The following is a 21,646-nucleotide window of genomic DNA, read 5'->3' as shown; positions in this document are numbered from 1 at the left end:
TATCCGCTATCTCACATTTGCACATGTAAAATTGTAATATTTTAATAATCTGTTCAAACACATCAAGATGGATACTTCTGCTCTTTTTTCAGCAAAGAATTATTCATCTCTGATAAATGTTTCCTTCATTTCAAAGCCTGCCTTTGGTCACATTAGGATATTCTAATCTAGATCCTTTTGAGTTAGACATTTCTGTGCCCATTTTGCAACTTACAAAACTTTTTTATTAACTTTCTAGCTGATATGATCTGTTTGTACATGTAATATTTGTCCCTTAAGATATTAATGCTATTTTATAAGTAACAAAATGACTGCTGCAGAGTGTATCTACTGTGAGAACAAACCAGATTTAATGCACATCCTCTGTTCACTGTACATTGTTTATTAAGTCCATGTGGCTCAAAGTACAAACTGTCCCCTTGGATCAGTTCTGAAGCTCTTTGATCTTCTTCTCTGCACAGAATTTCTTTAGTGTCAGTGTAGCCACCAGTGAGAAGGTGGCGACCAGAGTGAGGACAGTTCTCATGGCTTTGAACCAGGCCGGGTAGCCAGGCAGCAGAGTAAGATCATAGTGAAGAGAAAGACCCAGTCCCATGATAACTACCATGGCTCCCTCTGTAAAATTGTCCTTGCAAAGCAGCGCCAGCCAGGCCAGGAGTGACGGCACCACACTGTTGCCCAAGTTCATCCAGTCAGGTCGAGCAGGACTGCCGTCAGGGATGGCAAACCCCCAGCGGGCACCTCCAAGGAAGGAGACTATAGAGGCTCCGTACACCAGTTGAGCATATGCCACTTCAGGGTAGAAGGAATGTGTCGCAGCCATCAAGAGAGGAGCAGACAGGAAGGGGATTAGCCCACTGAAACCGAGGTAAAGGGCAGGTTTAGGAGCCTGGGTGAGGGCCCTCAAACTGAATCCATCCTTGGTGTCTCCTCTCTCGGAAATGCCTTGTGAATCCCTGTGGCAGAGACGTGAGACAGGACAGCTGATGGGCTTGATGCTCAGCAGCCTTTTGGAGGAAGTTAGTCTGGATGGCATTAACACTGAAGATACTTGGGAGTGAAACAGCAGCTGAGCATGTGTTGTGTAGTTTGGTGTTCTTGTTGTGTGCTGCTGAAGACATCTCCATACTGGAAGCTGTGGACATAGAGCAGAGAAATGAATTATTGTGATCTGTTGAGACATTCAGTGTATTCCTTGGTGATCATTTTCTCTTAAACATACCCCAGAAATGATGCCTCTTCTCAATGCAAATCCAATCATTTTCAATCTGAAAAAAGACACCATGAATCAGAATTTCTCCAAATCACATACAGTATCATTATTTCACACTTTTGCTTAATGGTGAACTACCATGATATAACCATAATGTTGAAACAAACTCGGCTAAACGCTGGCGCTAACAACATCTAGCATACAACCTGGTATGAGCTATACTGATGTAACAACCCATTAACCACATACGTTGCAGTTACTTAAAGGTTACCCTTTAATAGTGTGTCATTCAGCTGTTTGCAGAAGCCACTGCAGGCACAAAAAGACATACAACCATTAGTCACAAAATTCGCATTAAGTGGCTAATCTAGAGGTCGTTTGTTGGCTGCCATTCTATCGGTGTTTGATTCAATCCCTGTCTCCTAAAACTCCTGGTCGTAACCCTAGATTGGCGAAAGATCTCGCGAGAGTGAGTGTTTCAACCCAACCCATTCTTTTCCCTACTTCTAACTCAGTGTTATTTGTGCCTAAACTTTACTAAACCACAGCGTTTTAATATCATAAAACAGTTATTTTGTACAACGACAAACAACGCGCCCAGTAATGGAACACTTACAAGTATCGCGATAGTTTCGCAAAAAAGGGTTTACCGTCTAGACACGACCAATGAACGACACTGCCTCTGTTATCGACTGGTTTGGCTGTCGATGTCAATGTTATTAAAAACGTTTAAAATGACAAATTCACAACAAAACGTGCTGCCGACGCTGTGTTCTTAAAATATGTTGAGCATTACTCATAACTAATGTGCTATAATTATATATATGACTATCGTATTTAATCTAGACAGCGTGGTACGTTGCTTCTGAAAACACTGTTAAAACACACTGAAGTTGCATAATGACGCCAGATCATGAACGCAGCATCTTTGAGACAGTCAAACTAAAATAAAATTTAAAAAAATCATGCAATCTGTCAACTCTTTCAACAAGACGCCATAAGTACACCATCTGCCATATCACACTGGTCCACATTTGTTGGATATATTTGTTGGGAAAGAAACTATGAAAGTCCAAGAGATATTCTTTCCGATAATTACTTTTATCCAATTAATCAATAACAGACACTGATTGATACATTTGTGAATTGAACCTTTAGTGGGGAGGTCAGAGAAACACTGGTGCTTTAAATTAGGTTTTGCCCACATTCAAAACAAAGGTGGAGTAAACTGTCACGATGTATTGCTGAAAAATGTTTGAATATGAAAGGAATATATGCTCACAATTCCATTTACTGAATCTGACTACTACTTTGATCAAATTTTATATTTATTGATTTACAATTCTTAACCAAAAAAGGACAAACTTTTCAGAGCTGATATCAAACAATATATTTGTTCTATATTTGAATGTATAAACAAACCTGTGCAATCTAATTCAATCCAATACAACCGCTCTGCTTTAAATTCTACTTTAAAAAGTTGTTGTTGGCATTGTCAAAAAGGTGAAAATATTTACATACAAAGTGGTGGTGGCGTACTGGGGTGCATTATATTGACTGGTTTTCCTAATATTTTGCCTTTCTCATGAATGTTAATGGAGTGGACAAAATATTAGGAACACCATTCAATATAATGCATAAAGTAGAATTATCACCCTCTTGACAATGTCAACAAAAACTGAAATTATATAAACATCATAAATGTAGAGTTTATAACAGGTGTTGTATTGGATTGAATTAGATTGCACAGGTGTACCTAGTGAAGAGGCCCTACAAGATATGTATTTATTTATGTTTTTCTTTTCTTTTTTTGGTTACAACCCTCAGTCTCCCTCGTGTGTACGTGTATATGTGTGTGTGTGTGTGTGTGTGTGTGTGTGTGTGTGTGTGTGTGTGTGTGTGTGTGTGTGTGTGAGAGAGACTGTGGACAGACGGCGCTGTAAACTTGTTGTACACTTGTTTCAATAAAGCTGTTTAAAAAAAAGAAAGAAAACAAAACAAAAAAACACCAACAGCCGTTTTACTGGAGCTTTGTAACTTGGCTGAGAGAAAGTGTACTCTGGTTAGTCTCTGCAGAGTTTATTCACCTTTATACATCTTTGAATGACTCTTCGTGTGCGGCTGCCTGGCTCCAGAGCAGAATCACGGTATGTAGTTCAGACACTGTTAGCCTCGTTAGCACTTAGCAGAGCTGATGAATGTGTGCCGCCGCTGCTAAGGGAGCCATTTTGAAACTGTGTTGTTCCAACGAAGCCAGGTCTGTTTACCTCTATTGTTTGTTCGTGACAGCTGCTTAAATATAAACGTTTAGCAACCGAGGGCATGTTAAACGCGTTTAAATTGAGCTAAACCCTCTAACCGTGCTAATTAATCTGAAACAAACCTTGCACTCGTCGTGGGGGAGACAGATAACAGGCTAGGTAACGCCAGCTATTAGCTAACAGTTGCTAACGTTAACCTTAGTTAACTAATAAGAGTTAGCTAGCACCAGAGTTAAGACATGTACGCTAGCGTCATTAGTTGGTGATTAACGTCGACTAGTTAAAAACACCTTAAAGTATGTCAGTGCTCTTTAATTCATAACATTAGTCAGCTAGTTAGCTTGGCAAAACGTGTCTGCTGTGTATTGAATTGGTCCGCTGCAGTGTTTGTGGACACATGGGGTTTCCCGTAGTGCGTAATAATAATAACTGGCTACTCTCCAAACTCAGCAGTATTTTTGATGTGTTATTTGTTTATCAGCTTGGTTTCACACAGGACGTAAATGTCCAAACCCATTGATGTTGAGCTGTTACGTAATAGTTGAGTGGGACTACGTTAGCGGGTCCGTGGTCGCTCCGGCTCTGTGCGTAAAGGGTTAATTTTTGTTTAGGTGTTAAGCTGTATTATATGGCATGTTTGGATAAGGTGTAGGATTGAAGATTGACTGTGCCAGATTGCATCCTCTGTTTCATTTAACACGCACTGCCAGGCCTGTTTAGATGCGCAGCAGTCAGGGAGAAAGTGAGGGAGAAAAGGTACAAGTTATTTTTGCACTGTTATAAATATTTCATTTACCAAAAGCCAACACATTTTATCAAAGAGCCAGCTTTCAGCATGAAATGATTCTGAGATGCCGGAGTCATGATTTTCATCCTCTCAAAATGTATTTGATGTGTCAAGAGCAGTTTGGTTTCAGGGGTGGATTGTCTCTCGAATATGAAGTTATTTTTGGCTTTAATAAGCTTTTTCAGAGACGGATGAGTGTCATGATAATACCTTTTATAATGTCTGGCATATTCTTTTTGCCATTTGCAGCAAAATGTTGAATGAAGTTGAGCAACTTTGTTTAGTAAGGTTACCTGGTCCACCTATCTAAAACTAACATCGTCTAATATAACTGTTCTTTAACAAGTCCTACCTTCATACCATTTTCACTATTGAAACTGTGTTGGTGAGGTGTTGATTACACTATGGTAATTTTGGAAGGTGTATATTTTGGTCCACCTAATTTAGATGAAACCAAATATTAGAAACAAAGTAAGCCCCACAAACTTCAGTCCCCTAATGTACCATAAAGCTATATGAGCAAGTTTGTAAAACTATTTCAACAAAACAGATTATAACTTTCATAATGGAAGTGTTTATCACAGGTCGTATATTACTTATTACAATGCATGAATTTTAAGCAGGTGCACCTATTAAACTTGAAACTGAGCGTAGGTGTATTTTTGTAACCCGGAGCTTTGAGAGGAATGAATTAATGCTCACATTGTTTTTTTTGGTTCATGCAGGTCCAGTCTGTTCCTGTGCAGATCCCTGTGAACCACCAGCAAGAACACAGAAATCTGCACTGAAACTTCGTGTGTGAAAAGTAACTCCATTCTAAAAGGAGAGGAAAGACCCACTTCACAACTCTTGGACACATGCTGTTTTCCAACTCTGCTTCTTTTGCCTGAGAAGAAGAAGTTAATTGAGTTACCTGGAGGATTTCTTGTTTTGGGAAATATTAATTGTTCTCTAAGGACTTTTCTGCTTCATATGACACAAAGACCGTTCAAGTTATGGGAGGTTTTTGTTGAGATTTTTGGGCGTGCATATCTATGAAATCAGAGCTGTTCCATACTTCTGTGTCAATCAGAAAACCACCAATAATTAAATGGGCATCTTACAAATGTGACGGCAGAACATACAAAGCTACAAACAGCATTATAATGTATCATCCAGCAGCATCTCTATTTCACTAACCAAAACTGAAAATGACAGCGATGTAACATAGGGTTTTACTTCCTTCATTGTCATGTGACTTTGAATCTTTGAGCATTATTTTCTTCAAACTAAGACAGTCTTTTTCACCAGTTTAATGAGTTGAGCAGTGGTTTTCAGTGACCTCCATTGCCAACAAAAGACTGTCTCTGAATTTATTTTTCTTTCCTGCATGCGCTTCAGTAGATCTTAAGATGATTCGGTAAAAGGCGACGCTTAAACAAACTGGCACACAGTGTGGCAGGACAACAGCCGTTTCTTCTCTCCCCTTCTGGTGTCAAAGTGGAACTGCTACACAAACTGCTGTCCATGTTTCAGGGCAGACTTGTTTCACAGACCGCTTCCTCTTATTGATAATAAGACAACCTGGCTCTTCCTCACGTTTGGGACTAATCACCTGTCAGATCAATTCAGTTTGCCAATCAACATAAAGTCCAATAAGGTTTCAAGTCTTACTCCTGACAGTAGAACAAATGCTTCAAATAAATTGGTGAAGAGTTCAATCGGCCTGGACTAGAAACGGTAGCGCTTGCAAGGTTATCGGCTCAGGAGCTGCTCAGGAGTCAAGAAGGAAAAACCTTTCCCTCGTAGACCACTTCGCCTCTGCTTCAGAATCCACTTCCTGCTCGGCCAGTTTTCTGGATCACCATTCCAGATCATTCCTGCGACCTTTTGACCCATCTCCCAGTGTTTCACCCTGGACGAAGGGATCTGCCTCTGGGGAAAGGGGCTGTGCTGTCCTGGCAGAGGTGGAGAGGGGGTTGTCGGTGTGCCGCTCCCTGTCTGTCAGTGCACGCACTCTGTGATCAGTGCCATCAGGCCTGAGGAACCGAGCCCAGCCGGACCGAGAGAGGAGGCAGAGGACTTCAGAGCCACAGACTCTGGGGTAATGATTGCGCTTCACCTGACTGGCTTGGCTTGGACCAGCATGCATGGATGTACTCAATACCCATGAAATGAATTTCTGTTAATGACTCGCAAGTTTGTCAACATTTCCACCACAAATTAGAAAGTGTTTTAAAAATCCTATTAAGCATTCCTTTTTAATACTGTGCTGTATCTCATGTGCTGAAATTATGAGAACTTAACTCTGTCATGAGCCATATAAAGACACATATATGTTAATGTACTTATTGTACTGCACATGATATCTTCCATGCAGCCTGTCAAGCAGTTATCAGCTTTACAGGCACAGCTGCAGCAAGTCCAGCTTTGTTGTTAGGAATAGGACTCTTTTTGGCTTGCGTTGCGGGGGGACCTTTTACACAATGAATTTCTAAATAACTGAAGCCACTTTGAAGATGACATAAAATTAAAGATAGAGGGGCATGGAAGTGAGTTTAAATGTCACAGATTGACATTGCCACGCTTAAAATTGCAGAATACTAAAAATGTCTTTCCTGTCTGTCTGTTTCTTCTGTTAGATCCTGGCCATGAGGTTTGATGCCTCGATCCACTGACCGGAAACACTGGACCTAAATGGCGCAGCATGACTTTGTCCCTGCCTGGCTTAACTTCTCCACACCCCAGCCTGCCAAGGTGTGTGTGCACATAAACAGTATGTATGTGACGGAGTGTGTGCGCTGATCACAGGAAACAATGGTGGGTGAAGGAGACGGAGCTTGAGTGTAACAGTCAGAGTCACTGCGTGTGTGTGTGTGTGTGTGTGTGTGTGTGTGTGTGTGTGTGTGTGTGTGTGTGTGTGTGTGTGTGTGTGTGTGTGTGTGTGTGTGTGTGTGTGTGTGTGTGTGTGTGTGTGTGTGTGTGTGTGTGTGTGTGAGATCCCAGTGACGATTCACCCTCGGGGACTGAAAGTGCAGTCAGTACACGGTTCAACAGAGGGTCACCTAGACGTTATGTACCCTTATTGAAAAAGACTGATGATAGAAGAAAGTAATAATTTTACCATCAATGACAATTCAGATACTGGTTGGAGATTTCATGGAGGCGTTTTTCTAATGATTGCATCAAGGCATTATTTAATTTGCCGTATATACAGTTAGTTAACCTGCAGTATTACTTAAAATTGGGAAAACATTTACAGTTACTTGGTGGAGGTTGAACAAAATTGCTGCCAACTGGAGGTTTGTTGACTGCAGTGATTTAGTGAAGAATCATATTTCTGGAGAGGCTTTTTTTCTGGTCTTCAGGGTAGGTTGATATCACGCTATGTCATTAGAGATTTTGTTTATTATGACTAAGCTTAAACATTGCCTCGCCAAACGCTGCGTGACAGTGTTTGAAGTGAACTAACTGCTGTAGCTGAATTTAAATGGACATTTCAGACCGAGCTGCTTTCTTTGCTACCTTTTCATCAGTCTGTTTATTAGTCAGTTTTATTTTCTGTTGTGAGAATTTGACTTGCCTCATCAGTAGCGACTGACATACCTGGCCTTTTTTTTAGTTGACGTTGAAGCTCTGTTAGCTGTCTGAAAGATGTAGAAAAGTAATTGGCTGACTGTGTTCAGTGAGAGTTCCTCAACCGCTTCTATTTTTTCCCTTTTTTGGCATCTCAAAGAGCATTATTAGTGTTACACCGTGGACACAACCAACAAAAACAAAGCAGGAACCAATCATTTTGCAGATAGGAGATAACAGGCTGACTGTGCTGACTGGTTTACATTTGCAAGCTATCCTCAATGTGGCTGTTACTTCATGTTTTAAGTGTTTTTTAAAATAGAAATGTCCAACCAAGCAGGATTATAACTGTAGCTGAAATGTTGTGAAAATGGCTGTGACTGTGAACACTGCAAAATAAACCCACTTCTGTTAGAAAATAGTGAGATTATGGACACGTTTAATTTGATGTTTGTGCAGTTTAAATATCACATAGATATAGAAATAGAAATGAGAGCAGTGATAAAATTGTTGTCTCTAAGTATTTAAGATTTATTTAAGATATCCCGATCTGTTTGGCACAGCTTGATGATGTTACTGACTTTATTTAACCTACAAAGGTGGTTTTTCCATATTTGAGAGAAACGTGCGAGGACAGCAACACAGGAGCTATTTCAAGTGCTGGACTTGATTTAAGGTCTGACATCAAGCTGCATCTCCTGCACTTAATTCAGATTAAATAATGAATGAAAGCTGGAAACATAGCCTCTTGATAGTGAAATTTGGGGGGCAAATTTGAAGATTGAGCCGGTCAGACGTTAGGTAAACAAATTGGATCGATGCTGTCCTTCCTTCTTTAAAAAAAACAAACATGTCGAGCTGTCTGACGGTCCAGCTGAGTGAGGTTGTGAGTGTGTTGGCTCCCGCTCAGAGCTCAGGGTAATCTGTGAGTCAGGAGGCTGTCCAACTGAGTGCAGGCTGTCTGCGAAATCAAGAGTCAAGAAAGAGAAACGAGTGCACAGTCACTGTCCTGTTGACACACGTCTACACACCCCCTGTGTCGTTTGTCTTCAAGGATCAGCGCACACACTCTCCTTCCGCCTTGGTTTATTCTCTCTGATATTATTGTAATTGTCTTAAAGAAGTCATAAAAGACTGAAGGACACAGTCAGAGTTGATCTTTGAACCTCATGACAAGTTAATGACAAGGATATGACTGAGACAGACGTGAGCGTGTGCAGTCGACACTACTAAACCCACAGCTGTGTCAATGCAGTGATTTCAGATTATACGACTAAGAATTATGCATGCTGTGCTTCTGACTCCACCACGACAGCAACATTTCTTATGATAAAGAATTCTAAGATCTGTTTTTGACTTTATTTCCTGAAGAATACATCCTCATGTTGACCTTTTTCACTGTGAGTTATTGAAGTTTTCTGAGGTGAGAGAGGAATTGAGATCTCAGCTAATCTTAAATTAAGATAAGGTAGAAAGAAAAAAAAGTTAAAAGGTAATTGCTCTCTCGTGTCATCAGTTCACCCTGGATGAGATGCACTATCACAGTCTAGACTTCTTTTTTTTATTTCTCACTTTCTCTTTTTTAACACCCTCTTCTTCCTCTCCTCCTCCTCTTCCAGTCCCCTGCTGCCAACCTTGAAAAACAAGGTGAGCCCCACCACCACAGAGACGGCAGAACCGCTGTGAGCCGCCGCCGCCACAACTCGTCCGATGGCTTCTTCAACAACGGCTCCCTGCGCGCTCCAGCAGGTAACCATGTGGATCAATCTCCCTGTTACTGTCACTGCAGGTTTAAACTGTGGAGAGAGACGCATCTGAGAGGCTTTACTCTAGTTTATTAGACCTGAAGTCAGGTGGAAGCTGGATGGAGAAATGTTGGGAACTGGGTCACTAAAATAAGTGGTTGAATAAGAATGATGATGGTGTGAGGCGTCTGTTTTAAGGGAGATGAATTAACTGCAGTTTGGAGATGAGCTCTAATCAGACGGCATGATTGAAAACACCTATGTGGGCATGTAGTTAACGTCTGCTGCTGTATGTGATTTAGTTTTATTCAAGTTGTCCACACTTTTTCATCCTAACTCGCTTAACTTTGAAGGTGGAGTGTCATGTTTTCTGTCGTAGCCTTTATTAAGGTTTCAGGATGTAGTTTAGTCTAATAAAGTAAAACAATCTAGTGGAAGTCACTTGTGGAGTCAGAGGTGACGGCAAGCAGGAAACGTTAACTGACAGAAAATTGGATGTAAAGCACTGTAGTGTGTAAGGACGTATGAGGTAGAGATGCAACAATTATCTGATTTAAACATTAATTGATCAACAGAAAATAAATGTGGCAATTCTTTTGATAATCAAATAAATGCTCATTTTGCTGGTTGTAGCTTTTTGAATGTGAGGACTTGAAGTTTCTGTGTCATACACGATAGTGAACTAAATGTCAGACTGCAGGCTGTTTATGAGATAAAACAAGATATTAGAAGACGTCACCATGAGCTCTGAGATATTATAATAGGCATTTTCACTATTTTCTGCCTTTTTATAGACAAAAGCATTAATTAGTTAATCTGGGAAATAGTTGATAATAAGGATAATTGTTAGTAGCAGCCCTGGTATGAGGCCACTTGTTCTGCAGGCAGTGATGGAGGTGTTAGTGATGTTGCACACCTTTTGTTTAAAATGTCCTCATGTCTAGATTATGTCCATTATTTTACCCCAGTGTGCAGATCTGTACACTCCTCAATGCACTTTGACAGCGCTGCTCTGCTCATGTTTACATATGCGGTCCTTTGGGTGTACCGCCACAATGCTTTCAGGTGCAGTGGCGAAGTTCAGTTCGACAGGCTCGCAGTTATATTATATTTAGACTCTCCTGAAACGTCTCACACTGTGAGTGTAGTTGTGGTTACCTTCATTGTAGGTCGTCAGTGGTGAAGTGTTTCCCCGATCTGTTCACAGTAGTTGTTTTGGTTTCCTGGTAGCTTTTTGCCCCTTAGTCAGTGTTGTGGCTGTTTTTTGAATATCCAGCATTAAACCTGGTTTTAACTCCTGTAGTCTGCAGGTTTCCTCTCTGTCTGCTGTTGTACTGCAAGTAGCTCAACACCTGCCTTTCTCAGTGTGCAGCAGCATGTCTGTATAATGTCGTCATGTTAAGTAAAATGATGCTGAAATTCATCCATTCAGACAATTGTTCAGTCCTTGTTAAATTAAATGAACTCAAAACATTTCCCAAACTAAAACACAAGCGTCTCCATATCGAGACATACAATTTGGGGGCACAGAAGTATCAATAAATAAATAAAATACATACATATATATTTTACAGGTTTAGACCAATGAATGGTAAAGTTAAGTTACAGTTTCACCCTTCTTCTGTTTCACACCTGCCTCGTGTTTCCTTATTGGCGTGTCTGTGTTGTATGTCTCAACATTAGGCCAGTTGACCAACCAGGCCGCAGATAAGCAGATGTTAAAATGCTAGCACAAACAAAGACAACCATTCAGGACACAATCTGATAACAGAATTATTTATTTGATTTGATTTGCTTTGGTCAGCACAGATAGAGACTGAAGGAATTCAGCTGTTGTTTCCGAAGGTTATTAGTGAAACCACTCGCCAAAGCATAAATTTAATAGTTGTTACATTTTTTGTTTTTTCTTCCTGGAGGTGACGGATGGCAGCAGCCCTCTCTGCTTCTAAGGCATGACTCTGTGGACTCGGGGGTGGCCAAAGGAGGACATGGCGGGCTGGCAGGCGGCTCATGTTGGAAGGAAACACCCAGCTGGCACGGAGCTCTGCGGGGGGCCCAGGATGGCCACCACCACCACCAGGGACGCCACCCCAAACGGGGAGGGGGTGACAGGGACAGGCAGGGGGTGCACCGGCAGCGCAATGGTAACTTCCATCCCCGCAAGGGCACCTCGTACCAGGACAAGTTCCCCAACGAGGAACGCAAAGATGGCAAGGACGACAAGCTGAAGTTTGTGGAAGAGGACTTTGTGAGTAGCCAGCCGCTGACCTTGACATAGTTCTTGAATGACACCGCTCTGCTGAAAGATAAGATAACTTGAGTCAGTGGCAAGGCAATCTGAGCTTTCAAATAAAGAATGCTCAGAATATAGATATGACTTTCTATTTAGGAGTATAACAATTATTAACACCTCTGATATCAGAGCTGTTGTCACTTTCACTTTGCATTTTCTATTATCTCCACACATCCACCTTTTGATCTAAAATAAAATGTTCTTAAGTATTATGCTTTACAAAAGTTTCCTGCTTCCTATCAGTCACCAATGCTCAGATTCTTGTATTTTAACATGGCTTGAGACTACAAAATGTGATTTTTTTTTGTGGTCTTTTTAGCCTTCCCTCAACCCTGAAACAACTGGAAAGCCTGGGACTCAGATGAGAGCAGTGGCTCCCCATGCTGGAGTGTGGGGTAAGAGCTCTCAGTCCACATTAGGCTGTAGTTCACTTTAATTATTCTTGAGTTAAAAGGACTCGACAGTGCAGTGTCATCCTCACTCTCTGTAGCATTAACACGACGACTGTCGTGATTATATTCCAGAAAACCCCCCTAGTGGCAAACAGATGGTGTCCAAAATGCTGGTCATCAAGAAGGTTTCGAAGGAAGACTCCAGCACAGCCTTCTCTGCAGGGTTCGCCAGTGCGAGCACCCTGCCCACCAACGGCAGCAAAGCTCCCATTACAGGCTCCAGCGTCTACAAGAACCTGGTCCCAAAGCCTGCTGTGGCCCCCACCAAAGTAAGACTGGCTGTGATGTGGATTTATGTTTTTCCTTCCGTGTGCTGGGCTGTGACGGAAAGCAGTCTTTCGTTTTTCTGACAAATGCACATTATCTGTCCTCTTAAAGAGCACCCAGTGGAAACCCGGTGGTAGAGAGATCACCAAGTCTGGCCTCCACATGCCAGGCCGAGATTCAGTTTTCACCAGCCCCGTCTCTACAGCCAAACCCAGCACCCCAGTCAGTGCGCCACAGCACAACACCCCTAAAGAGGTGAGGACAACAAGAAAAGAGGACAAACTGGAATTTAGGATTCCTGTAAACCCAACAAGAGATGTTTTTTTTAAGTCAGACTTCCTGCTAACACGTAAATCTGCACAGCAAGCAGTGTCACTACACGCTGGACATGAAGCGAGCCTATCCCTGTGCAAGAAAATTACAGGTTTTATCTAAACATAGTCATTACTGTATGTGTGAGTGTGGTTGGTGACTGAAATTCTCACTCACATGTGTATGTGAAGTTTTCTCCTACAACAGCATGTGTTCGGTCGTCTGTTCAGTGTATTATTTGTGTTTTTGATATCTGCTGTTAAAGGCTTTAAATTTCAAAACATCACAAGACAGAACGCAGCAAAAAGGTGAATCTATTGATGACTAGTTGTGACAAATCAGTGCATTCTTAAACAACATCCACCTCTTCTTGCCCCCACCCACCCCTTCTCTCGTCCCTCGGTGGCGTCACCTCCGCAGCACCCTTCCAGCACGACTCCTCCCATAGACATTGCCCCGTCGAGGCTGAAGCTGATGCGCCGCGGTCCGGACCGTAAGAGCGAGTTCCTGCGAGCTCTGAAGGACGAGGGCACAGGAGAGCTGACAACAAGCAGCAGCCCGGGAACATCAGGAGAGGTGGGCGACTTTCACTGAGGTTCACTTTCTAAAAAAAAAAAAATAGAACCATAACACAAGACAGAGCAGGTGTTTGATGTCATGGTATACAGAAGAAAATTCTCTTTTTAGGAGGCAATGCTGTAATGTGAATTCTCTTTATGTAGAAGTCAGTTTTTGAATTTAACAATGTCGAAGTCCAACAGTGTAGCAACACTTTTTCTTAATCTGCACACAAATTCTCTGTTTGTTTTAGTTAGTTAGTTTTAGTTTTAAATCACAGTTTTACCAAATGTTACATTACATCATGATAATGTCGAGGTATCTTGTCACATTACATTCTTAAGGAGGTTTTCATCATTTGATGATGACGGTTGATATAGATTCAGGCAGGAAATTTGGGGAGAGAGACATACTATGAAGGGGAGTTGTGATAATGTGGTTCTTAATTACTATTTCAACAATACAGCATTTTTGAAGTGTGTCGCTGTGTGAATTTCTCTCAGGGTGAAAGCAGCACCCCAGAGCCCAAAGCCTACAGCGAAGAAGTCTGCCATGAGAATGGTCTCTCCTACTCCCTCAGTGACTCAGACACTGAACACCTGTCCAGCTCCCTGGAGGCAGAGCACAGGTAGGACAGCACTTGGCACAGAACTTAATACACACAGACACACAGGGTCAGCCAAACAGAAAGTGACTGTTTGTCTAATGTGCAGGTTGCTGAAGGCCATGGGCTGGCAGGAGCACCCAGAAAACGATGATAACTTCCTGCCTCTGACAGAGGATGAGCTGAGAGAGTTCCAGACTAAAACTGAACAGGTGAGCACTCAGAGAAATATCCCACTTCTCACATTAAATTCTAGTCTTGGTTCGTCTCGTTAAATATATTTTTTTCCCTGATTTTTAAAAATGAAAAAAGAACAAAGTGGCATCTCGTTCACGCTCTAATTGTCTCTGTCCTCCGACCAGCTGAAGAGGAACGGCATGCAGAGGAATGGGGTTCTCCCGAGGGCGCGGGGTGTGACCCTCCACTTCACCCCCTGGAGGAGTGTGGCGGAGGCGCACGTCGAGGAGGGCTCCGAGTCCGAAACCAGTAGCAGCAGCCAGACCTCTGACGATGACGACTGCATCAAATCCTAACGTGGCTTTACGGAACAAACAAAAAAAAAAGAAAGAAAAAAAACACACAACAGCCAACACCACATCCCAGCAAGCAATCTCCCCTCTTCCTCTCTCATCTTTGTTTTTAGAGCACCATTTTGAATTTCTTTTTGTTTTGATTTTTTTTGTTGTTGTTCTTGCACAAGGGAAAAACCAATCATATCCCAGTGAAGGGGGAGATTCCTGCTCCGCCAGACGTCGTTTTCCCTGCGTTTCCTCCTTCACTGCAGTCCCTGCCCCTCTATGACCCCTGCCCCCCCTCCTCCTCTTCCTCCCCTTCTTCCTTTTTTCTTCCTCGCTTTGTGGAACTGAAGTGTTCATCAAGAAAAGAAGGGCAATGAATGCACACTTGATTCTGCTTTAAACAGACTAACTCATTTCATTGATGATGCTGATGACACATTATTAATGATATTAATAAAAATTGGTTCCTGACAAGCTGATATGTTTCAATATGAATCTGGCTACTGTGGTGTTTGAGTCCACGTGGGCTCGACTTTCTGTAGATCAGTTCACATTGATCCCACATGGCACTTAATTCCTGTCAGCTGGAGTAGCACAATAATGTGTATGTACTGAGTAGTCAAAGCCTTAAAAAAAATAGACAAATGTATTATCCACAGTTGTGTCTGAAGATTCTCTGACATCCAAATTATCAAGATGTATTGTTTCTTGACAGCTGCTTATGTAGATGGTCATATCTCTGCAGAGGTAATGAAAGTGAAAACAGAAGTGGGGAAAATTAAAATTTTGTTTTAAAGGGAAGCACAATTCAACCATGCTGATTTTTTAGTGCTCAGATTTCTAAATGTTCAGGCATTCAGATAAAAGCTTTGTGAAATCATGACTTTAATTCGATTATCATCTCAGAGTACTTACATGAAACTATATAGAGAAAATTAAAGTTCAGACTTATATTTCAGGGTTTATTAGAAAGACCCTCCAGCCTTTTTTTCAGACTGGGAATTATCATCTATGTTCAGTATAAATGAAAAACACTATTCTATCAGCCCCAGTCCATTCAATGAATAATTAGTAGATTAGTAAAACTTAAGTAACCCCTGACCCTCCCTCCTTATTACTGTTGTCTTTCATTTGTGCTTAAATGATTTGATTATTCATGCTTGGTGATCCTTCAGAATGCTGCGTAACTGTGGGATACTGAAACTGGAATATTTGCTTCCTTGTACCAGTGATTTTTCACTAAAGTGTTTGAAAATAACGTGGATGTCAACACAATTTGGCACGAACCTGCAATAACAGTTCCACCTGCACTCGGAGTAGTTGTGCTTTTCAAATAAGGATGGATTAACAGACAATGGAGATTCAAATAGTTTGCGCTGAAATGATTTCATTGGGTTTCTATGTATTGAATATTTTAAACACAGCTAGTAATAGTAAAAATTGGAATGTTAAGTTCCAGATATAAGATACTATGTAAAAGTCCCCTCCAGTTCTGTTTTGTTAAACCTATAGTTTGTGAGCAATGACAGATTGTTTGTCACTAGTGTATGACTGCCAATCAACTTTTCCCATCAAATTCAGCCGTAAGTTATACACCATGTCCTTATAGCCACTTTATAACAAAAGTATGATTACCTACCAAAGTCATTTTAGTAGGAATCCTTTCAGTTTTCACTGCTGATCTGGTTTTACAAACTTTGACCCAACAAAGCTTTATGAAACAATATTCTTTATTCAATTTCATTTATAGGCTACATATGTGCACAAACACCAATACAACAACAGGCATAGAAAACATATTTACAACAGTAAACTAGTGTAGCGGTTAAGAGCATTGCATATTGGTGGAGCTCTTCTTCGTGGCTTAAAAACCCGCTTCACTGACTGAAAGAGAAAAAGAAGAGTTTCGGTTAGACCCACAGCGGCAGGAAAACATCCACCTGGCATTTCAGATGTAATCCTACACCCTAACTAAAAAGATTCATGATCTCAGTCGGTTGCTTCTCTTACCTCTCCACCTCCATACCGTTGGCGTGTCCCTTAGTGTCCCCGTTGGCTTTGTGAACACCGTTAGTATGAGGCTGCTCCGCTCCGTTGGTCTTAGCGTCGTCCTGCTTCATCTTCTTGACCACGCCCTCCTTCACTGGGCTCTCTTCTGGTTTCCTCTGAAACACACACACAAATGAGACTAAACTGCTGGAGATGACATCGATACATTATAATGTTCTATGAATATACACAACTTGTGTCATTGTGTCATTGTATCCACTGCCCCCCCCCCCCTCACCTTCTTTCTGACCAGGTGGGAGATGTCTGAGACTGGAGCTTTGGGGGCGTGTCCGTTAGCAGAGCTGACCTCATTGGTTGATGTGCTGTTAGTCTGGGTGGGAAAATAATGAGCCATCATGAAGAAGAGTGAAAAAACTGACAATACATAATATTGCACCACTTCATGTTTTCATATCTTCACTAAATATAAATACACAAGTTACCTTTGAAGATGAGGAAGTGTTCAAACTCTGTACAGTGGAAGTGGGGAATGCAGAGGAAGTGGAGCCTCCATCCTGACATTAAAATAAGAGATCAAATTAAGCTTTCATAAAAGTTGACTTCTGCACACCCTGATACATATGCAAAGCTGAAATGGGACTGTTATTGAGATTGAAATTACATTTATGATCACTTAAAAGAGTGACTGTGTGCTTGAGTGCAGACACTGAACTGAAACTTGTGGTTTAAGTACTGATGTGTTTGTGTGTGAAACTAGACCTGCAAACACAAGTCTGCGTTAGTGATGTGAGGAGATGAACACGTGCTTTCGGTCTTTAACGGGGTCAAGAGTGTGTTGGGTAAAATACGTTATATATGTGAATCTCCTAAATAAGAAGCATATAAAAGGAAATCCCCAAATGTAAAGTTGACTCCTCCGCTTCTACACCGACAGCCTGTGTTCAACCGTCATCTCTGACACATGCTCAACTCTTACAATAAACCTGATGCCAACTGTGGTTGACACCTTGGTGTAAAAGGTGGTGGTGGTGGAAGCTAACGAGGGCACAGCAGCAACCCATAAATAAACTAACCAATAAAAATCTCTCCACGTTTGCTAGGTGCAGATTTAGTTTCCACAGATTTGCACCCACAGCGTGTTCGCCACTTTCAGCTAAAAAAAAAAAACCACACAGTGCAGCTTCACATTTGATAGATGCGACTGTTCTGCATACATCAGTGAAAGTGCAAACTCATCCTTTACACATCTTAACTTCTCACTACAGAGTAAACTATTGAAAACTACCCAGCCCCCCTCGCTCACCAGTACACTTTTCATAGCCTCGGTGTCGGTTCCCGCTGTTTTCAGGCTTTCTGTGGCATCCTCAACCTTCTCCTGGATCTCTGGCAACAGAGCCTTTATCTCCTCCATCTCCTTCCTCTCATCTGGCAGAGCCTCCGGACCCTTGGCCTTGTCCATCAGCCCCTGGAGATTCTCTGTCAGACACAGCAGACATGTTAGTGTGTAAAGACTGAGAACCATCTGCTGCTGCAGTGACTCAACCTGAAATCAAAAAAACACTTCAGCCATGAACTAAACACAATGTATGTGTGTATGTGTGCACACGCTAGAGTGAGCTACACCTGGCTTACCCAGCCTGCTCTTGATGACGGAGATGGAGCTGTTGAGCTCTTCGATTGCCTGGCTGTACTGATGGTCCATGTTGTACGTCAGACCCAGCTGGTAGTGAGTCTCTGCGAGCAGGCGGCTGTCTGAGTCCAGATGTTTCAGCTGCAGCTTCAGACACTCCTGGAAATCCTCCAGAGCTTGTGTGTAGTTTCCTGAAAGAGAAACAGCGATTTAAATATACAGGATAATTTAATCCGGTTTGGGGTTTGTTTGTTTTGTTTTTTTAAACATGCCTGTTTTGTTATTAAATTGAAGCATAGTCCAAATAAATCACCAAGGATTATTTTCATCAATTGAACTGTTGATTATCCTTACAACTACTTATTGTACAGCCTTGTGTGCCCATTAAGATTTCCCAGAGTAGAGTTGATGTTTTGGGTCATATTAAAAAAAAACATGAAAAAAGCTGCCAATTCTCACATTTGATGGCTGGAACTTAATATAAATTTCAGCTCTACAAGAATGAGCCATTTCAAGCTGCTCCTAACCCCACAAATAATTGCAGGGGTCATCATAAAAACACTATAATACTATATTCACATAAATAATGGCATATTGTCAGTGTCAACACCTCACAGCCCCGTAAAAACAAACACGTTGTCTTCTCAAAACTGTATGGTAGCAGAACTTGTCACACATACTCATGATTGGACTGTTACACGTATGGTGTTATTCATGCACACGGTCAGCAACCTTTCAGGTAAATCTTCAGCTGTTGAGGACCTTAGGATTGTTTTCCATAGCGAAAACAGGATATACTCAGCCACTTACAAGCATTAATTAATTAACCATCAACACAAAAAGACTGAGCGTTAAGAACTTTCATGTGAACGCAGCTATAGTGTCAAAAACGTTTAATCAGCGAGTGAATAGTACCTGATTCAGCTGAAACTTCACCCAGTTTGAGGTGAGTCTGAGCTGCCATCAGCTGATCCTCCTTCGCCTCTTTCCTTATTTTAAAAAAAAAGGAAAAAGAATGCGTTATTGTGGAAGCTGTAGCTTTGATTATTGAATTCAGATCTTCATCACAGCTGGTGCTTTCAGTTACCTTGTATAGATGACTTTAGCCACTTCCAGCATCTCCCAGGCCAGCTGCAGGTTGTCCACCTCCTCATCGTCACTGTCCTGAAAACCAGTCAAAGACCAGTTTAAAACCAGGCACCTGCTGACGTTCCAGCCGTGTAATTAGGCAGATCGGTCACGTACCTTTTCAGCAGCATCGTCTCCTTCGCCTTGTCCTTCTGTGTCACCCTCCACCTCTGCATCATCGCCATCTTCCTCCTCCTCGTCATCTAAAAAACAAACACACTTGTTGAGATGAACTGGGCAACGTGCAATTACAGCCAATCAAGAGAGATAAGGAAAGTCACCTTCAGCTTCTTCCTCTGGCTTATCTGCTGCCTGCTCTTCTTTCTCAGCCTCTTTGTTTTCCTTATTTTCATCAGATTTGCTTTCAACGACGTCGCTCTTTTTTTTATCTCCGTCCTCCTTTTCCGTTTTCTGTTGTTTATCCCCAGCCTCCGACTTCCCCGCATCGCCCTTATTCTCCGAGTCATCGTTTTTCTTCTCTGCCATGGCGTCGTACACCTGAACCCTCAGCTCGTCTCTGGTCTTCTCTGTTGAGATGTTTGATAGTACAGTGAGGACTTTTTTTTTTAATTTATATTTATGCTACCAGTGTTAACATATAATAGCTAAAAAAGAACAAACAAACAAACAATTTCTATTAAACACACTATGTCCTCACCATCAACACTTTCTGTGCTTTCAACATTGGAGTCTTTTGGAGGTTTTTCTTCATCCTCGCCCTCAGGCACTCCCTCCAGAGCATTGCCAAGGACGGAGTTCTCCATCCTACAACAACAGGATCAGTTCAACCAACAACCTAAAATGATCCCACACTAGAGGATACTGTAGATTTCATATTTTTATGAAACAAGACTGGCATGAAGAAGAAAATAATAATTACCGTGCCAAATCCAACAGCGCTTTACCACACCAGAACAAAGCCTCTCCACACTCATCTGCTGTGTCTCCGTACTTTTTAGCTCTGGAAACAAAGAGTAATTAAAGTTTGACTTCAATCAAATTAAACTTAATGTTTCATTTAGGCTTCCTGTTTTTCAGCTCAAGAGCTGTTCTTCAGTTATTCACTGTTAAAGCTTGTTGAATTTAAAAAAAAAAAAAGGTTAAAAACCACTAGTACAAATAATAAGTTAGTGTGTGACGGTTGTAATGTACATCTATACACACACCTTGTTCTTTTGAAGTCAACACTTACTCATATTTTCATGACACCTCCATAATATTCATAAAATATCCTCTGAATGTGCCAGCAACACGTTTTTCCATATCCATAAATGTGTTTGGATGATCAATTATTGTCATAAAAGTGTCAATTATAATTTCTTAGAGCTCACAGTGACATCTTTAAGTGGCTTGCTGGTGTGGTCAACAATCTAAAAACTTATTTAGTCATGCAAAACACAGCAATGTGTTTCAAATGCTGTGCAACCTCAAAATATTTGGTATTTTTGCCTTAAAACATAATTAAAACACAATCAAAACAATTGATTTGTGGCTCCTATCAACAGCTCTAGTTACATCCATGTTTTTCCATTTCCGAAAGTCATATTAACCTACATTCATTTACACACCTGTGAGAAATCAGCCTGCAACTGCAAACTGTGTGTGAACCTCATGTTTGCTAACAAGCAGTAGATAACACTTTTACTGTTGTCTATACAGTCATTTCGCCCTCACAGAGGTCATGCTCGGTTTCATTTAATAAGACCTACAATGTGTCCCTTTTCAAAGCACTTAAGTTGAGTGTACAATCAGTGTTTGTGGGGACAGACAGGGTTGATGGGGTGTTTGAAGTCTTTTGTGTGGTGGTTAACTCACAGCATGCCACAGGCCTCCTGCAGGGCGCTCACTGCCTCCACCGCTTTCCCCATCACTAGGTGCTTCTTACCGGCGCCGATCAGCTTGTTGGCTTCTTCCATGGTGGCTGAACTGGACACAGAGAAAAAGTTTCAACTCAACTTTATAACAAATAAATAAATAAAAACACCGCACAAATCCAGCGTGTGCGTCTTCTTCAAAGCGAGCTTTATAAATTAGAAAACACGTAGATTATATGAGCTACTTACATACCTTGACAAAGAGGATACAGCAGAGAAGTGAAGTGTAGTTTGGAGGTCTGGTCTGCAGCTGCTCAGACTGACTGCTATGTTTCAATTTGGCGCGAAATATTCCCGTCTCTTCCGGTCCATTTCCGTGTTCGTAAAGCAGCGCGGGAGAACTCTTAAAGGCACAGAGCACCATGAATAATAATCAATCATTCAGTACATACAAATAAATAAATATATTCGTGATCAAATGAATTATGAAACATGGATT

At 41.5% G+C, this 21,646-nt stretch overlaps 4 protein-coding genes across 7 annotated transcripts in view; 2 read left to right on the top strand and 2 right to left on the bottom strand.

Annotated features, from left to right (window-relative positions):
* Positions 1-21,646, top strand: part of prdx1 (peroxiredoxin 1) — a 50,163-nt gene that overhangs the window by 18,530 nt on the left and 9,987 nt on the right. The gene's annotated exons all lie outside the window — the stretch shown is intronic.
* LOC133990267 (transmembrane protein 69-like) lies at positions 329-3,409 on the bottom strand. Of its 3 annotated transcripts, none has more exons than XM_062428529.1 (3): positions 3,301-3,409; positions 1,223-1,268; positions 329-1,135 (listed from the first exon to the last, which is right to left on the bottom strand). In XM_062428529.1, exons 2-3 carry the CDS (start codon positions 1,259-1,261, stop codon positions 425-427), a joined length of 750 nt encoding a protein of 249 aa, XP_062284513.1. In that variant the 5' UTR covers positions 1,262-1,268; positions 3,301-3,409; the 3' UTR covers positions 329-424. The 3 variants fall into 3 exon arrangements, with proteins under 3 accessions (XP_062284513.1, XP_062284512.1, XP_062284514.1); XM_062428528.1 differs by lacking the exon at positions 3,301-3,409 and adding an exon at positions 1,485-1,615; XM_062428530.1 differs by lacking the exon at positions 3,301-3,409 and adding an exon at positions 1,463-1,597.
* On the top strand, positions 3,173-15,054 carry gpbp1l1 (GC-rich promoter binding protein 1-like 1). Of its 2 annotated transcripts, none has more exons than XM_062428524.1 (12): positions 3,173-3,360; positions 4,987-6,344; positions 6,883-6,997; positions 9,436-9,565; positions 11,478-11,809; positions 12,174-12,249; positions 12,379-12,575; positions 12,685-12,828; positions 13,306-13,461; positions 13,947-14,071; positions 14,157-14,259; positions 14,410-15,054. In XM_062428524.1, the coding sequence occupies exons 3-12, from the start codon at positions 6,938-6,940 to the stop codon at positions 14,578-14,580; spliced, it is 1,494 nt and encodes a 497-aa protein (XP_062284508.1). In that variant the 5' UTR covers positions 3,173-3,360; positions 4,987-6,344; positions 6,883-6,937; the 3' UTR covers positions 14,581-15,054. The 2 variants fall into 2 exon arrangements, with proteins under 2 accessions (XP_062284508.1, XP_062284509.1); XM_062428525.1 differs by having other exon boundaries at positions 3,354-3,470.
* LOC133990768 (nuclear autoantigenic sperm protein-like) lies at positions 16,237-21,457 on the bottom strand. The gene is made up of 14 exons (XM_062429173.1): positions 21,401-21,457; positions 21,149-21,259; positions 20,214-20,294; positions 19,992-20,098; positions 19,615-19,860; positions 19,451-19,536; positions 19,293-19,369; positions 19,121-19,194; positions 18,208-18,396; positions 17,879-18,051; positions 17,058-17,129; positions 16,853-16,945; positions 16,576-16,730; positions 16,237-16,449 (listed from the first exon to the last, which is right to left on the bottom strand). Exons 2-14 carry the CDS (start codon positions 21,247-21,249, stop codon positions 16,443-16,445), a joined length of 1,461 nt encoding a protein of 486 aa, XP_062285157.1. The 5' UTR covers positions 21,250-21,259; positions 21,401-21,457; the 3' UTR covers positions 16,237-16,442.

The sequence above is a fragment of the Scomber scombrus genome, chromosome 11 (assembly GCF_963691925.1).
Source record: "Scomber scombrus chromosome 11, fScoSco1.1, whole genome shotgun sequence".
In the NCBI taxonomy this organism is placed as follows: Eukaryota; Metazoa; Chordata; class Actinopteri; order Scombriformes; family Scombridae; genus Scomber; species Scomber scombrus.
This window is presented reverse-complemented; position numbering and strand designations above follow the sequence as displayed.